A 17,218-nucleotide genomic window follows, 5' to 3' on the forward strand; every position below is an offset into this window, starting at 1 on the left:
ATTGGCTGGAAGCCATCTAAAATAGCCAAGGATGAGATTTTTTGATTCTAATAGATCTTTTATGATATCTCTCTTTCCCCCAAGGTTGTGTATGAAGCACTTCACCCTTGGCAAGGGAGAACTGCTAAGAGTAACTAAATAGATTCCATTACTGAAGCCAAGAAACACATAAACAACTTGTTTAACCATTTGATGGTATAATCAATATTCTAATTATTCTACTGGAGTAGATGGGGCACATGGTTATAAAATTAGGCTTAGGGGAAACACACACACACACATACACACACACACACACACACACACACACACACACATCACCTAAACTCTTAAGTTCCTTACTCTCCAGTTAACCTTTCTGAATTGGTCATTCTCGTCAGACAATTGACTTGGCTCAGGAGTAGGGGTGAACTGCCACCGGGAAGGCTAGCAAACTGGTGAGAATAGTCCCTCCCTCTCACCTTGTTGGGCAGTTTGGGGGAGAAGAACACTTTGGGAAAGTGTCCCCTTGGTTTTTAAATATTTCCAGGCCACTCATCTTAAGGGGTTTTGCATGAAGAGAGTTGAGAGATCTTGTCTTCTGATACATTCCTTCCTCACTGACTACACAGTTCCTGGGTGATGGTTTTTTATTTTCCCTGGGAATCCTGTGCCAGGCCTCACTTAGCACGTTCAGACGCGTGGGGAGTACCTCAGTCTGTGTGAGTCATCTCCTACAGTTCCACATAGCATGTTTCAGAAATAAGCCTCAGTACCCAGGCAGACCAATTGTAATTTTAAATGACAACTCATCTAGAAATTCGGCTCTAGGTACAAGGAAAATGGGACCAACAGAAGATGGTGCTCGAGAACAGCTGGGGTTATCTGGGTCTGTCAGGGACATCAGCATTTTTATTAGATCTGACAGCGTGGAAAGAGACACGAGCATTGTCATGCCACCCTCTTGGGACCATGGCAGACATTCTTAACCCAGTGTGGTATTATTTCTTGCTCAACATAGATAGGACCTCACAAACCTTTTTGTCTAATGAACAGGAGGTCCACCCTAGACCTGGCATTAGGAAACATTTCTACTTAAGTCACCAGGTTCCAGAACTGTAGTTATGCTTACCTGCCCTTCTTGGACGGAAAAATTGCCTCATGATATTAAAGCAAAAACTTCAGATGCTAGCATCACTCTGCAGGGATCATTCCCTCATTTATTCACTTTTCCAACAAATGTTTACTGCCTATTATCGCCTTATGCTCTGCTGTGTGCTGAGGAGGGAGAAACCTCATGTGTTCATCTTCTGACTGATGACAACCTGATTTTTTGGGGTCCATTCCCCTAAGTGTGGCCTAATTTCTCTCAGGCTCTGGGATGAGGAGCACAAATTCTTGTGCTCTGCTGACCCATAGTGGACTTGGGCAGTGGTGTGGGTGGGAGGTGCTGATTACTGTAAATTTGCTGGAGAGGTAGATCCTTCTGCACATTCTCTCTGGGATGATTGGGTCTAGCTGCATTTTTCTGTAAGCCTCTGAAGCCAGCAGATGTTATTTTCTTTCTCTTTGCCATGATGGTGTAAGAGCAGGGGGCCTGGCCTTCATTCAGCAGCCTAGAATTGCTTTTTATCATTGTGTGAAAAACAAAGGTGGATGGTAGTGCGTAAATCACACTTTTATAAGGGTGCACAGAGAGAGAGGTCGAGCGTAAATCACACTTTTATAAGGGTGCACAGAGAGAGAGGTCGAGCGTAAATCACACTTTTATAAGGGTGCACAGAGAGAGAGGTCGACTGTGAAAGTGGGGAAGTGGAATTTGGGACATGGCTTTTGTAGATCTCAGGAAGCCATCATTCTAGGTGGTTAAGTTGTTTTTAGTTCTGAAATAAGTCATCTTTCAGATACTTTGGAAACAAGACGTGGAGTTACTTTACTGGGTGACTAGTGTGGAACCTGGATTATAAATGACAGATAACTCATTAGTTACATCATTGCCACAGATAGCTTTGGGCAGGAATTCTTTTGCATCTTGTTTTCTCTTCTACTTTTAAATTCTCATTTCTGAATCTGTTCTCCTCCCCCTTATTTATCTCTTATGTTGTGTGAATGAATTAGAGAACCCTTATGGACATATTAGCACAGGGAGTAGCATTAGCTAGATGCTCAGTAAATACACATGAAGCCTGAGTCTGGATAGATTAATGTTATTTTCCTTCAAGCTAACACATTGTCATGGAACGGTGGCCTTAAAGTCCTCAAAGCATTTTTAATTATCAGTTTAATTTAGTAAGAATCGGGTGAAACAGTGTTTTTACTACAAGACTTATCAAAAAATTTTTTAATTTTAATTTTAAAATTGTGAGGAATAATTCAGGGTTAGGTATACAAATATTCATTGTGCAAGTACCCTTGTTGATGAGGTGTGCCCCCTCTTCCCCAGGCAGATATTGGCTACTGTCAATCCCACCTCCACCCCCGCCCTGCAGTTTCTCGCTACTGTCAATCCTTATAGTATTACAGTAGTTGTTCAAGGTCCAAAAACTTTGATATGCGTATGTGTGTGTGTTAGGGGTAAGGGTGAGTTGTGGTGGTGATGTTTCCCATACTGATTTGACTACAGAATCCCTTTGTCTTTGATGAGACCAGTGTTCCACAGACACACAGCTTTGTTCAAATGCAGTAGACATCAAACTCTACATTGTTTGCCTACTAAAAGTAGAGCAGACTGATTCCATGAATTTGAAGAAAATGTAAGTCAGTGTATACAAATGCCCACAGTATTACATTTTCTTCTGTTCTATTTTATCATTCTTTCAAGAGACAGCCTACTACATGTAGACATATACTAGGCACTGAAGAGGTACTTTATTTGTAACTGTCGAAACTTTTCAATTTGGAATTATGCAAAACTCCAAGTTCATTTTCATTATTAAGTCTTTATCATGGCAAATCTAAGAATGTATATTTTCTCCCTTATGTCTTATATAAAATATCAACCGCTGAGGATGAATTATCCTGCCAATGTTTTAAAATTTTTTTCTAATTCCCTGTTCTTAGAGCCTGTAAGCCCTGCTCATTTTCTGCTCTACATAGCACTTTGGGCTTCAGCCACATCTGAATTCTGTTGAAAGAGATTCCATTTAACTCTTTCTAGTGAGAAGAGAAACAACTCAATGGGAGCCATCAGCCATCATAAGAACATCCTACCCATCCCTGCTGATCAAAATGTGCAAAAATGAGAATGCTATGACTCCTCTTGGGTGATGTCCAACATTTGTAATAACTGAAGGAAATTTACTACATAACTACCACCCCAAATGGTATGTAGGTTACATATACCAGAGTATAATAACATGGATGATTAAGTAGCAAATTATTTAATCAAAACCCTCCAGCCAATTGTGCTCAGTCCAAAGTTTGTGTAAATTATGATTTCATATTATATATGGATCTTCTGTTTGTACTTCTTTTTAGTTTATATGAATATATGAAATGTGTCATTTTTCATAATGTTCCTCAAAGATCATAATGACCTACAAGAAAATGCCATGGCTATTGGATACTTCCTGAACATTTTCAGGAATTATGTTTGCTTGAAGGTTCTAGCACTGGTTGGGGAAACGTTTTTGGACCCTGAAAAAAATCACATTGCATCACTGTGCCAAATGCCCAACTTTCTTCCAACAAGGTTAGCTTTAAGAAAATCTATATTGAAGATGACAGGCAGACATAAAAGTGGCCCTTTTCCTGAAGCCTCAGACTGCAGATCTATGACCCCCTTTGTCTTGTTTTCACCCATTTCACGGTGTATCTCAGACCATGTTCTCTAAGTGGAGAAGAATTGGGTTTACCTTTAACAACAGTCATATTATTTGGTCCTGAATGTAGATATCTTTTCTCCCTGATACTTGTACCTTGGAAGGGAGATTTCAGTATAGTTGTGAAAAGCAGCAAAAAGAGAGGATTCAAGGACCCCTTTAGTGAGAGAATTGAACAATTTTCAACTTGATATTAAAAATAAGTCTTATCGTCTGTATTTCTGTTTTTTAAATTGAGGGTTACAATCCATTAGAGACTTGTGAATTAAACTTAGTGGGTGGCAACCAGTCTTTGCAAAAATGTCAAATAGAATAGAGTGTACTACAAGATAAAAAATATTGAACATATCAGAATTTCTTTCTTGTAGGTAGCAAGAATAAGTATTTTTACATAAGTTTTTTTAAAAATTAAAAATGATGTGTTTTTTCAGTTTATCTGTAGAGATTGATAGACATACCTATTTATGTCTGTACACACTGAATCATAATGTGAGATCTGTTTCTTTTTTAAAATTTTATTTTAAAGATGTGGGGTACAGGTCAAGATTAGGTATATAAGTGGTCTATGTACATGAGAAGTTTGAGATCTGTTTCTTAGTATGTCATGGTCAAAAATTTTTGAAAGTCATAGTTGTATATGTGAAATACGTAGATACTTTTAAGACAATGTATATTAGTTCTCTGGTACTTTCTTTTGTAATGATCAGTTAAGAATCAACCCTAAACAATATCCATATTGCAAATTCCTTAGTGTGCCCATCCACCAATTTACTGCATATATGAGAACTTCCTTCCACCCACATTGAGATCAAAAATTCCGTACACATAATCCCAATGCCTATGCAAATCCATCGCCACACCTTCCCTGTCATTTTGCTATGTTCCCTTTCCCTTGCTCAGACCTGCTATACAAGATGGTGCTGTAAATCAAAATACTTTCCCCCATTCATTGGTAGGAAATTTAAACTCAAAGAAAATGGGAAGCATTCCCTGTAAGTGCCTGTGGCTCGTATCTCAGTTGAAGGCTCACCGGACTCATGAAAGTCCCTCTAATATTTGACTCCACCCAGATAGGGTCTGATGGCAGATTGGTGAGTTTTATTTGCTCCCTGGTCACAGACTGCCTTGTGGGCCTAGGTGGATCAGAGTTAGTTTAGTTTTTCATCGTGGTTTCTAGAAGAGAAGCGTGACCATTCTTCTCACAGTGCCATACTGTGGGGGTCATGGCTGTTGGGCTCCTAAAGGTTCACTGGAAAGTCACTGGCATGAGGCAAATTGATTAATAGGAAAAAAGGCATATACATTTATTTAATGTGTATACAAGGGAAGCTTCAGAATGAAGAACCAACTTCCCAATGAGTTACAGAAACTTAAGTACTATCTTCAGGTTGTAGAAAGAATCAGAAGTTTTTGATAAATGTTACTATTAAAGAAACTTGTGAATTAAATAAGGAATGATGCTTTGATGAACATAAATCTTTCCTGATGCTTCCATTATTCTATCTTCTGCAGTAGGGAGGTCAATAGTTGAAAGTGATCTTTTTCTTTTTCACATTCTATTTGCCTTGAAAATAAACACTGATGTCCTTTTGTGGGCAGGTTGAGGTGGTATGAATATTCCAGAGTACCCAGTGGGTTCCTAAGTAGTTGACTAAGTATTGTGTTATTGTGTGAAGTTATCATCGTCTGTTGGATCCACCTTCTTTCTCTACTGCAGGTGCAGATCATTTTTTTCCATTTTATTTGGCTTGAAAATAGACATTCGTATCATTTTTGGGGCAGGTTGAGATGATGTGAATATCTCAGAATTCACTAAATAGCCTTAAGTATTGTGTTATTGAGTGAAGTTGTCACCGTCAGATCCACCTTCTTTCTCTATTGCAGGTGAAGATCCTAATGTGTGAACATGAAGCCCCAGGCAACCATGCTTTGCTGTATAGTGTTCTTTCTGGCTACAGAATGTTTCCAGTATAGATCCAAGAGTCACATAAAAGTAAGCTTGATTCATTTTTTTTTGGTCCCAAGAGAAATTCCTCAGTTTCTAGGTGGCTAAATTTCTGATAAATAACATGGCATTTAAAATAAAATTCCAAATGGTGACAACTTTACTCTTGCTGATAGTAACTTTTTAGAAGGGGAAACAGAGAAAATTTGAGAGGTGGCAGGGATTTGCTGGGGGAGCAACAGTACTGTAGAATAATCACTTTGCAAGCCACAGAGAATGTAGACAGGAGCTGTTCGGAGTATGAGCCTGTAAGTTGAGCAATTTAGGATCAGATCTTAACTTTGCTTCTTATTAGCTCAAATTATTTCACTTTTCTGAGTCCCACTTTCCTTATCTATAACATGAAGTCTTTGAAAGATAATATTTACAATCTTTTATAGGTACAAAAGATTTATGATTCTATTATTGCAACCTCATGATTATTCCTAGTATCTGCTCATTTTTTTCTTCCAAGAACATGTAGTATCTCGTAGGCCACATAGCTCCATTTCATCCTTACAGTTCATACAGGCAGAGAACAGTTTAGTGATATCTTTGTCATCTCTGTGTTCTCCCTGGATATTTAAGCTTCCCAACAGGTGTACTCCATTCACTAATTTGACCTTCCGAACCCAAGTGACCACCATTAAAGTTCCTTCCTCACTGGAGGGCAGTGTATCCTCAGTCTCTGCTCTCATCCTTGTTTCCTTCAGCAAGTTCCTGCAATATCAAAACATGAATCTGCAGCAATTTTCTTCCTAGACTTGAACACATTTCCTCCTCATAGTCATATGAAGCCTCTAAGTTGAGATGAGGGAGGAGAGTCCCACAGTAAAGATGACCTTTGGAAATTTATGTTTCTCAGGCTAGAGATAAACTTCAAAACCCTGAAGGGAAACTCAAGACTGGAAGGATACAAGGTATGTGACTATTGAATAGTCTTTATCCACTTGGAGATAGAAATAAAGGAAGGACATTGATATTGTAAGCGTGTCCTCAGACCGCATGCTTTCCAATTGAATATCAGTCTCTAGTAAGATCTCCATGTTTATCAGTACTGATAGATTTTCTTACAATTATACCATTATCAGTGGCATAGTCAATGAAGTGAGTTGGCAAATATTCACATGTGCTCTTGAATAGTAGACAAGTGTAGATTTTTAAACCCCAAAGGGAAATTTGTTCAAACAAATGAGCTAACAGAAGGCAGAAGAGGGAAGAGGTCAAGATTTATTCATTTCTTCATTGAAAGAATTTTTTAAGTGCTTAAATGAATGTAACTCTCTGGTTCTCAGAGGTCTATTAAAATGATGTAAGATGGATATCATGATGAGATTACTTACTCTTGAGAGGTGAGACGTAAGTTAAGGGGGTAATCATTAGTAGTAATGTAGTGAAATCATGTGCTTCTCACCTAAATAGTGGGGAATAACTGAATTCTGCACAGTCATGGCCAGGTATAGTTTTGGTAGCAAATATCTCTCTATGTAGACATGGAATTGAGAAGGGAAATTGAGAGAAAGGTAACTAACATTATTTGAGCATTTATGACAATGTGGATCTAAGTGTTGTATAAGATGCTATCATTCAATATTTGTAACAACACTATGGTATCATCTCTAAACTTACAGATGAAGAAATTGAGAACTACCCCAATTAACTAGCTTCAAAAATTGATAAACTTGGTAGATGTCAAAGAAAGATGCCAATCTCCTTGTTTCCTTTCCCGGTTAATGGATTCATCCAAAGAACTGTCCAAGCGTAAACGTGGGTGCACTCTTTTGACTCTCAGCCAATTGGCCACTTTAGTTTATTGATTTCAGCACCTTAATAGCCCTAAGCATCATCTACTTTCCACTGTCCTGCTGCTATCCTAAGGTAATTCTTCCTGGGATTACCTCAGCAGCCTCATTCAGGTCAATTCACTCTGACATGAGGGCTAAATCTGGCTTGCTGTCAGTTTTTGTAAATACAGTTTTATTGGAACACAGCCATGCCTATTACTTACATATTGCCTTTGGCTGCTTTCATACTACAAAGGTAGAGCTGAGTAGCTGTGACAGAGACCCATGTGACCTGCAATACTGTAAATAGTTACTTTCTGGCTAGGGTTGCCATATTTAGCAAATAAAAATATAGGATGTCTCATTAAATTTGAAGTTCAGATAAACAATGAATAATATTGCATGGGCCATACAGACACTAAAGAAATTGTTGTCTATTTGAGAATTTACAGTCAACCCTCATTATTTGTTGCAAATTTGCCCGCTCACTGAAATTTATTTGTACTCCCTAAATTAATACTCACAGTGCTTTTGCGGTCATTCACAGACATGCACAGATCAGCAGAAAATTGAGTTACCTGATGCCCATGTTTCCAGCAGAGGCTGGATGAGGGTGATGCTCTGCCTTCTTGTTCCAGTTCTCATACTGTAAACAAGTATCCTTTCCTAGGGTACATAGGGTACATAATGATATTTTTTTTGTGTGTGCATTTTTGTGCTTTTTGTTGGTGATTTTGCTGTTCAAAACGGTCCCTGACAATAGTGCTGAAGTACTGTTTAGTGCTCTCAAGCCAGAAAGGTCTGTGATGTGCTTTTTGGAAAAAAAAATGTGTTAGAGAAGCTTCATTCAGGTAGACCTATAGTGCTTTTGGCCATGAGTTCAATGTTAATGAATCAACAATATATATTAAACAAGATGCCTTTAAATAGAAACACACATAAAACAGGTTTATATATTGATCGGTTAATTAAAACATAAGCAGAAGCTTTCAGGAATCTAACCTTCTATTATCCCAGGAGCAGTGGTTCAGTATTTGCTAATTTAGAGTTCTCAGTGACTTTATAGAACACAAATCCTGTGAATAATGAGAATCGACTGTATCTGAAAATAAAATTAACTTGTAACTGGGTTTTCTGTATTTTATCTGGCAACTCCATTTGTGTGGTCCTTTACATAAAAGTTTACTGACACCTGCTCTATGCTATTGTCAGTTATTTTTCAAAAATAAATCCAATCATGTTTTCCGGTAACTCCCACATTAGCAGAGCATTCGAGGCCCTTCATGACTTAACCCCTGCTTTCCTTCCCACCCTCATCTTCTGACACTCTCCTCTTCAGGTGCTCTGAACTAGCCTTACTGAATGACCTGCAGTTTCCTTTTCCACGTGCTCACTCTGCCTGGACAACATTTTCCCTGGCAGTTCTTACTCATTGCTATGGGCCTGGTTCAATGTCATTTCCTCTGGGAAGCAATAGCTAATTCCCCAAAATGAATTAGATGCAATAGTTAGAATGTGGAAATGCTAATTAGGCTTCTCTTTTTTCATTTTTAGAGAAATGCCATGGACCCTGCATCTCTTCTTCCAACTGCAGTCAGCCTTGTGCTAAGCACTTTCATGGAGAAATAGGGTTTACATGTATTCAAAAAAAGTGGCAAAAATCAACCGAAACATGTACAAGTCTTTCTGTGGAAACACTCTTCAAGGTGATGCATTTGCAAATTATTGGCAACAGGAGGTATCCCCCTGGAGGTAGTAGAGTCAGTTTAAATGCAATCTGTTGAATGTGACAATAAGACAGAAAAATCTACACAGTGGGCTCAATTTGTTTCTTGTCCTTTCTTCCTTACCCAGACTCTCAGGCAGGCTCCCTCTTCTCCCCACTCTATTTCTCCCTTTAAGAATCTTTTCTCAAATAAAGATCTGAATTTCATTAACACTATGGTGTCAATGACTGCTTAGAGGTTAAATTTAAGCTCTACAGGTAGATTTGTATGCTTCTTGTGCTAATTGATTAATCATCTAAATGCATCTAGAATCAAATTTATTTTGGTATCTCTAATACTTTCCATCACTTGATGAACAGAAAGGACAGATATGTGATCAATCTAGAGAAAATAGAAACTGAACGAATTCAACACACTTCAGTTAAAATAAATTCTCCTGTTTTATATCCTTCCACTTAGCTACCATTTCCTTCTACCTGCCCTCCAGTCCCATGGAGGCATATGGATCTTTGCCTTTCCTAAAATTTTAATAATTATTTTATAAAGGGGTTGCAGATGGCGTCTTTGTCATAGGTAATTATGCAAAAGTCCTTGCAAAGGTGACTGTCAAAAGTGAATTGAAGGAAATACCGTCACATTGTCTTATTCAAAGTGACATTCTGAGGGATTCCAGGTAAAAGTATCAGGAACTAAGCAAAGAGCCTTTTCTAATTAGTGAACTCTAAATGTCTTCCAACTGCAGTTCCTTAGCATTGTGTGTTTGATCTGTCAACCCCCAAAATCCCACATGGCTCTTCTTTGTCATCTCTGTACAAAATTGTCTTGTTATGATGCTTGAGTTAAAATCACTGTCCTGAAAGCAAATTCCAATATAAAAGGTCAATATCCTGATCTTGGGGAATTCTAGTGGCATCCCCTGCCTCCTTGGACCCCACCTTCTCCTCTCCATACATCTCAATGTTAAAACCACCTTTTAGGGCCACTTGCATCTCATCTGTCTTCCCAATGTGGATTGGTCGTACCTTTAGCTCCTTTAGTTTTGAATGAAACAGTATTTTTTTTCTTTAAACAGGACTCAACTGGAACATCTCGCCTTTCTGTAGCAGCACCATCCATATCCCTGCTTGACTTTCGAGCTCCGGAGCCCATTAAGAGTGTCGCTCAAGGAATTCGCAAGAACTGTCCCCTGGATTATGCCTGCATAATTGATGCTGTGAAGTTGTCAGAAGCCACATCTGGAAATATTGCATTTATTGTGGAATTATTAAAAAATATTTCTATAGACTTGTCTGATAATGTTACCCAAGAGAAAATGAAGGTATTTTTTTTTAATATCATTAAAAACTGGCAATGTTTGTCTCACAGTCTTGCATCTTAACAGTTTCAAATGTACTTTTCAAGGTAAAAACTACAACAAATATGACAACAACAGCAGGCATTTCATTTCAATTTTGGATATTGAGTCACTTTAGTTTATGAAAGTTTTCAAGAAGTTAGAATATTTTTAGTACATTTTTTAAGACACTTAATACTTTCACAAAAATATCACATTGTGATGGGTGTGAGCAAGACTGTGTCTATGCTAGTGTTTCCAAAATTATGTTCAGTAGAACATAACTGTTCTGAAAAAAGTAATGGAGACCTGTAACCCAGCAGTTGCAGGATGTTCTGGGTTGAACAAAGTTAAGCAGGTTTCCTTATGGCAGGACTTTTTAGGGCCTTTAACATCCTAATGAAATTTGGAACTCTTCATAATAGGGGAGGGGGGATTTAGGAATACGATGTGCAGTCTTTCTCAAACTTAGATTACCATAGAATCCGCCCACATTCCCCTCCATTAAGTAACCATTAAGATCTCATGGAAAACTTGAGTCCTACATACTGCAGTTTGGAAATGCTGTCCTGGATATAACAGTCAAGGAGTTGTGCTTCTCCTTCTCCTCCTCCTCTTCCAGCAGGTCTCACTATGTTGCTCAGGCAAGTCTCAAATTCCTGGCCTCAAGAGATCCTTCTGCCTCAACCTCCCAAAGTGCTGGGATTTCAGGCATGAGCCACCATGTCCAGCATCTGTGATACCTTTAAAAGTTTGCATTCTTTTACTTTTCCTCCCCCTGTGCAGCCTTACTAATGTGGGATTCTTATACACAGGAAAGTCAAAGAGACGTATGTCAAATAAGATCAGAAAATATCTTTAGAAATTTCAGATTTTAGAAGTTAACTTTGTATAATGATGTATAAATTCTGTTAATACTATCCACTTTTCTCCATTGCAGAGCTATAGTGAAGTTACCAACCACATCCTTGACACAGCAGCCATTTCAAATTGGGCTTTCATTCCCGACAAAAATGCCAGCTCGGATTTGTTGCAGTCAGTGAATTTGTTTGCCAGGCAACTCCACATCCATAATGAATCTGAGAACATTGTGAATGAACTCTTCGTTCAGACAAAAGGGTTTCACATCAACCACAATGCCTCAGAGAAAAGCTTCAGTTTCTCCATGAGCGTGAGCAATGCAACAGAAGGTGTATTAGGAATGGCGGAGATTCCCAGGCAAGAACTACGGAAACTGTGGCCAAACACATACCAAGCCATCAGCATAGCTTTCCCAACCCTGGGGGCGATTCTGAAAGAAGCCCACTTTCAAAACGTGAGCCTTTCCAGGCCAGTAAATGGTCTGGTCTTATCAATGGTTTTGCCAGAAAGACTGAAAGAAATCTTACTCACCTTTGAAAAGATTAATAAATCCCGCGATGCCAGGGCCCAGTGTGTTGGTTGGCACTCCAGGCAAAGGAGGTGGGATGAGAAAGCGTGTGAAACGAAGTTGGATACCATGAACAAAGTGAAATGCCGCTGTAACTACACCAATGTAGTGATGTCTTTTTCCATTCTAATGTCCCCTACATCTATGACGGACAAAGTCTTGGACTACATCACCTGCATTGGGCTCAGCATCTCAATCCTTAGTTTGGTTCTTTGCCTGCTCATTGAAGCCACAGTGTGGTCTCGGGTGGTTGTGACAGAGATATCATACATGCGTCACGTGTGCATCGTGAATATAGCCTTGTCACTCCTGATGGCGAATGTGTGGTTCATCATAGGCTCTAACTTTAACATAAAGGCCCAGGACCACAGATGGTGTGTTGCAGTGACGTTTTTCAGCCACTTTTTCTACCTCTCTCTGTTTTTCTGGATGTTCTTCAAAGCACTGCTCATTATTTATGGAATATTGGTCATTTTCCAGAGGATGATGAAGTCCCGAATGATGGTCATTGGCTTTGCCATTGGCTATGGGTGCCCATTGGTCATTGCTGTCACCACGGTTGCTATGACAGAGCCAGAGAAAGGCTACGTGAGATCTGATGCTTGTTGGCTTAACTGGGACAATACCAAAGCCCTTTTAGCATTTGCCATTCCAGCTTTGGTCATTGTGGCTGTGAATCTCATTGTGGTTTTGGTCGTTGCTGTCAACACTCAGAGACCATCAATTGGCAGTTCCAAGTCTCAGGATGTGGCCATAATTATGAGGATCAGCAAAAATGTTGCCATCCTCACCCCACTGCTGGGACTGACGTGGGGTTTCGGGTTAGCCACTCTCATAGAAGGTACCTCCTTTACGTTCCATGTAATTTTTGCCCTGCTCAATGCTTTCCAGGTGAGTTCCAAGAGGAAATTTTTCTGTTATTTTGACTGGACAACAAGCAATTTAAAATGATAGAATATAAATGTTCTTTCCATGTCCTTCCATATCATGGGGATATTTGGCTGTGGCCTCTCCCCTCCCATTGATTGTCAAGTTGGATTTAGCTGATCAGGTTGGCTGGGTGGGAACCTCCTTTTTTTCCCTCATTCACCCACCTGTATCTCTACTAAAGTTTCAATGTCAGAAGAAGTTAACCTTCACTTTGATGTGTGAGGTTGTACTCATATCACAAAACAAGCATGATTTTTATACTTTCTCCAGTGGTTTAGGAACTCAGTGAAATAATAGCCACTTTTCCATAGTATGACGAGATGGCTCTTGGCTGTTACTTTGTGTGTTAACCAGTCAGGAATTCTTATATTTCTTCCCTGCTGGTCCCTGTGAAATAAATGTAAGCTGTAATGCATATAGATAGATTTTGCCATGCTACCTGATCTTGGGACTGTCACTTTTTTCTGGGCCTCAACCTTTTCATCTGTAAAATAAAGACATGAATCTAGAATGATTTCTATTGTGTTTTTCCACTCTGATATACTTGGTTTGACAAGATCATCCCTCTAAAACTTGTCTTACCTTCTCTGGGCTACTAAGCTTGCACTTTTGGGAGGCTGTCATTAGCCAGACTGCCTTCCATAATAGAAAATTTGGTGAGCTCATATTCTTAATTATACTTTTAATTGGGAGTTGGCAAATGATGGCCTGCTGTCTGCTTTTGTAAATAGAGTTTTACTGGTACAGGGTCATGCTTATTTGTCTATATTTTTCCTTTGACTGCTTTTGAGTTACAATGGCAAATTTGAGTAGTAGCAAGAGAGACTGTGTGGTTCTCAAGCATAAAGTATTAACTATTTGGTTCTTGGCAGAAAAATTTTCCAACTACTGCTTTAAATAATATAAATATAACTACATAATAAAGCAGCAAAATAGTCTCATTAACATGCCACTAGTACTCTATTTAGAAGCATTATGTAAAATATAAGACAGACTTTAAAGAAATACCAATTTAGATCAATAATTTATCTTTCTCCAAATGCTTTAATAACTAGAATCACATCTATTTCACTGTCCCTATTACATTGCTTTAAAGAGAAACCCCTGACTTAAGGTTTTTTTTTTGGCAATCAAAGACTCTGGGACTTTTGATAAATTTCTCCACTCTTGAAGTTATTTTGTTGACTAATGATCTCACCTTTTTTCTTACTTTGTAACTTAACCATACAGCAAGAAGTTTTGCTCTGTATTTCTTTTTTAGATCATTTGTGTTTCTCTTTTCTTGATAAAAAGAAAAATATCCAGACACTTTTAGTTTTATACAATCCTCTTTTCTCAGTAAGTTTTCTCTGTGATTTAACATTTACAATTTTTAGTCGTCTGGCCCATGTTTCTTCACTATTAAATTGTCCTTGGACAGTGAAAAGAACTTGGCCTCACAAGTCTCTGTAACTTTCTCTCTTTTGTAGAAATTTCTTCCACTAGCTTGGAGGTCCTGGCTGCCTATTTACTAACTTTCAACTACAATCCAAAGTTGACTAGAATATAGTACAAATTTCATTTTCATTTTTTTTTTTTTTTTGAGCTGGAGTCTCACTCCATCGCCTGGGCTGGAGTGCAATGGCACGCTCATGGACACCCCAGCGTTGACCTGCTGGGCTTAGGCGATCCTTCTGCTTCAGCCTTCCAAGTAGCTGGAACTACAGGCACGCACTACCGTGCCCAGCTAATTTTTTATTTATTGTAGAGATGAGGTCTTGCCTAGTTGCCTGGGCTGATCTTGAACCCGAGGGCTCAGGGAATCGACTCGCCTAGGCCTCCCAAAGTGCTGGGATTACAGGCCGATTCACCAAGCCTGGCCAGATTTCATTTTCTTAAGACACCTTCCATGATTGTGATTTTTGAATTACAAGTTTCCATGTCACGTTTTACTGACATCATGAGTAAGGATAGCTACTTCAATATTTGGGAAGAGAGTAGATGGATTTAATAAGGTTGAAAACTCTATACTACATCTATAGCTATTCTATAGATATCATTAACGGTCCTGCACAGTTCCATTAGGGTGATCATCTTCCAGGGGTGGAAGGACTCAAAGGAAATATCCATCAATGCATTTATCTCTGCATTCATAGAATCTGAAGTTTCTAATGTCCAATAATAGTCCTTGAAAGTATCTAGAAAAGTAGTATGAAAATAACAACTGGGTTATTGTTTGAAAAACTCTCATGATTCTGTTGAACTTTGCCACAGGGTTTCTTCATCTTGCTGTTTGGAACCATTATGGATCACAAGGTAATCTGAATTTGCTTCACTCATTGTAAATAATTTCCACATGGCTGAGGGAAGTAGAAGGTTGAAGCAGTTTTGAATGGAGAGCTTAGTCAGGGGAGTTGAGTTTGTGAGGTGATTCAGGGAATCTGCTATGAGGAGGAAGGAAGAAACTACGTTTTCTTAGTTCTTGCTCTTTTTCAAGTCAACAGGAAGCTATGTGTGAGTATGAGTATTGCTGGTGAAAAGATGAGAAATTATGACCACAATTTTATCAGTCCCAAGACTAGTTACAACTGTATCTCAACTTTTATCTGAGTCTTATTACTTGCCAGACACTATACTGAACAATCTGATGTTAATTCTGTCAAAGTTGCTGGGCTCAACGTTTCAGGATTCTGTCATTTGAGAGTTATCTCTTCTGATATCTGAGGGGTATTTCTCATTGCTTCCTTAGATAAGAGATGCTCTGAAGATGAAGATGTCTTCGCTGAAGGGGAAATCGAGGGCAGCAGAGGTAAACCTTCCCCTTTCAGTTCCAGCACTGGAGGTCCAATATCCTCATCAGTTATGTAGAGACAAACACTGTAACTCAGTACTCAGGATTTGTTAGCAAAGAGAATCAATAGGGCATACTTCATTCATTCCTTTTTTCATTCAGTAAATTTGGAGCAGCCTGCTAAAATGGAAAGTCAGCAGAGTATACCAGTCAAGAGAATTTTCCACACTGGATGTATTTCAGCTTGACAATTGAACCCGTCAAGGTGGGACCATTTGAATCCAAGATCATAGATTAATAAAATGTGAAAACTCAAAAATGAGAGAGGAGTTAGAAATGAGATTCTAGCCTGACCTACTCATTTTATAGGTGAGCAAGTTAAAACCCAGAGCACTTAAAAGATGTGTACAGACCACTCAGCCTACCAGGAGCAGAATCACAACTAGGACCAACTGGCATCAAAATCTCTTTCAATTCTCCTTGTTCAGGACTCTTTCATTTAAACCACTCTTCCTTGGACTAGAGTATCTATGTACTTGTAGATCTTGAAGACTTTGGACGTGGCTATCTGTCTTTTAAGGCACCAACTAAAATTACCAGCATTGTTGTATTAATTAGAAGTTATTTGCTCAACCTACAGATTCTCATTAAGAGCAAATTCCTTAGAAACACAAAAAACTTTCTGGATACATTGACAATCATTATTTGCGGTTAGCTAGTGTTGACTATGATTTTTAGTAGCACAGTTTATCAATTCTAGTATAGGCATTTTCTTCATCTTTTAACATTTCTGAAATTGGAATGTACCTTACAATGGTATGTCATAGTTTAACTGGCAAGTTTTGTTCTCATTTTATGTTTTAACAGAACATAAAAATAATGATGTAGCTTATACTGTTAGATCCAGTGAAATATGATAATCTAATTCTTTGTAGTTGTGCCCGTGTGGGTTCTTCTCTTCATGTCTTTATTTTCACATGTTTAACTGTAGGCAGGCATATACATAAATATAACTATACGTACTTTTTTGTTAGCATCATTACTCATTGTCACCACTGTTATTTTTGTCTCCATTTAGAATGCATCATTAAGCCCAACCAATGGGTCTAAGTTAATGAATCGTTGAGGATGAAGTGTGAGTATGAATGACTCAAAGAGAAATTTCACTTGCAAGTTGTGTCAATCCACTCAATGCCCCTGCTGGGATGAGGTAGGAAGGGAACAGGGGGACAGATCTTTCAGAGAATGGAATCTTATTTATTGTTCAGTACATAAATGAAACTGTATAATCTTCTTTAAAACCCACATCATCTCAGCTTACTCAATCAAACCTTTAGCACATTTGTTTTCTGTCCTCAGTCAGAGGATGCCGTCATCACACCTGCATAGACTCTGATACAGTATACACCCTTGCTGTCTTCGGTGCTCACATACCTTAATTCCAACTTGTCCTTGAGTGGT

The 17,218-nt window shown here is 38.7% G+C and overlaps 1 protein-coding gene across 1 annotated transcript; it reads left to right on the plus strand.

Annotated features, from left to right (window-relative positions):
• Window positions 1-5,706: 5,706 nt before the first annotated feature.
• Window positions 5,707-16,883, plus strand: ADGRF4 (adhesion G protein-coupled receptor F4). Its single transcript, XM_008062680.2, has 8 exons — window positions 5,707-5,793; window positions 6,650-6,704; window positions 9,123-9,274; window positions 10,368-10,613; window positions 11,569-12,948; window positions 15,241-15,282; window positions 15,716-15,775; window positions 16,836-16,883. Exons 1-8 carry the CDS (start codon window positions 5,707-5,709, stop codon window positions 16,881-16,883), a joined length of 2,070 nt encoding a protein of 689 aa, XP_008060871.1.
• The last annotated feature ends 335 nt before the right edge of the window (window positions 16,884-17,218 follow it).

The sequence above is a fragment of the Carlito syrichta genome, unplaced genomic scaffold (assembly GCF_000164805.1).
Source record: "Carlito syrichta isolate Samal-C Ts95f unplaced genomic scaffold, Tarsius_syrichta-2.0.1 Scaffold305794, whole genome shotgun sequence".
Lineage (NCBI taxonomy): Eukaryota > Metazoa > Chordata > Mammalia > Primates > Tarsiidae > Carlito > Carlito syrichta.

Coding starts and splice junctions, on each gene's coding strand:
- ADGRF4 (XM_008062680.2), top strand. CDS start 5,707: ATGAAGCCCCAGGCAACCATGCTTTGCTGTATAGTGTTCTTTCTGGCT. Junction 10,614..11,568: donor TTACCCAAGAGAAAATGAAG/GTATTTTTTTTT, acceptor TCTCCATTGCAG/AGCTATAGTGAAGTTACCAA. Junction 15,283..15,715: donor GAACCATTATGGATCACAAG/GTAATCTGAATT, acceptor TTGCTTCCTTAG/ATAAGAGATGCTCTGAAGAT.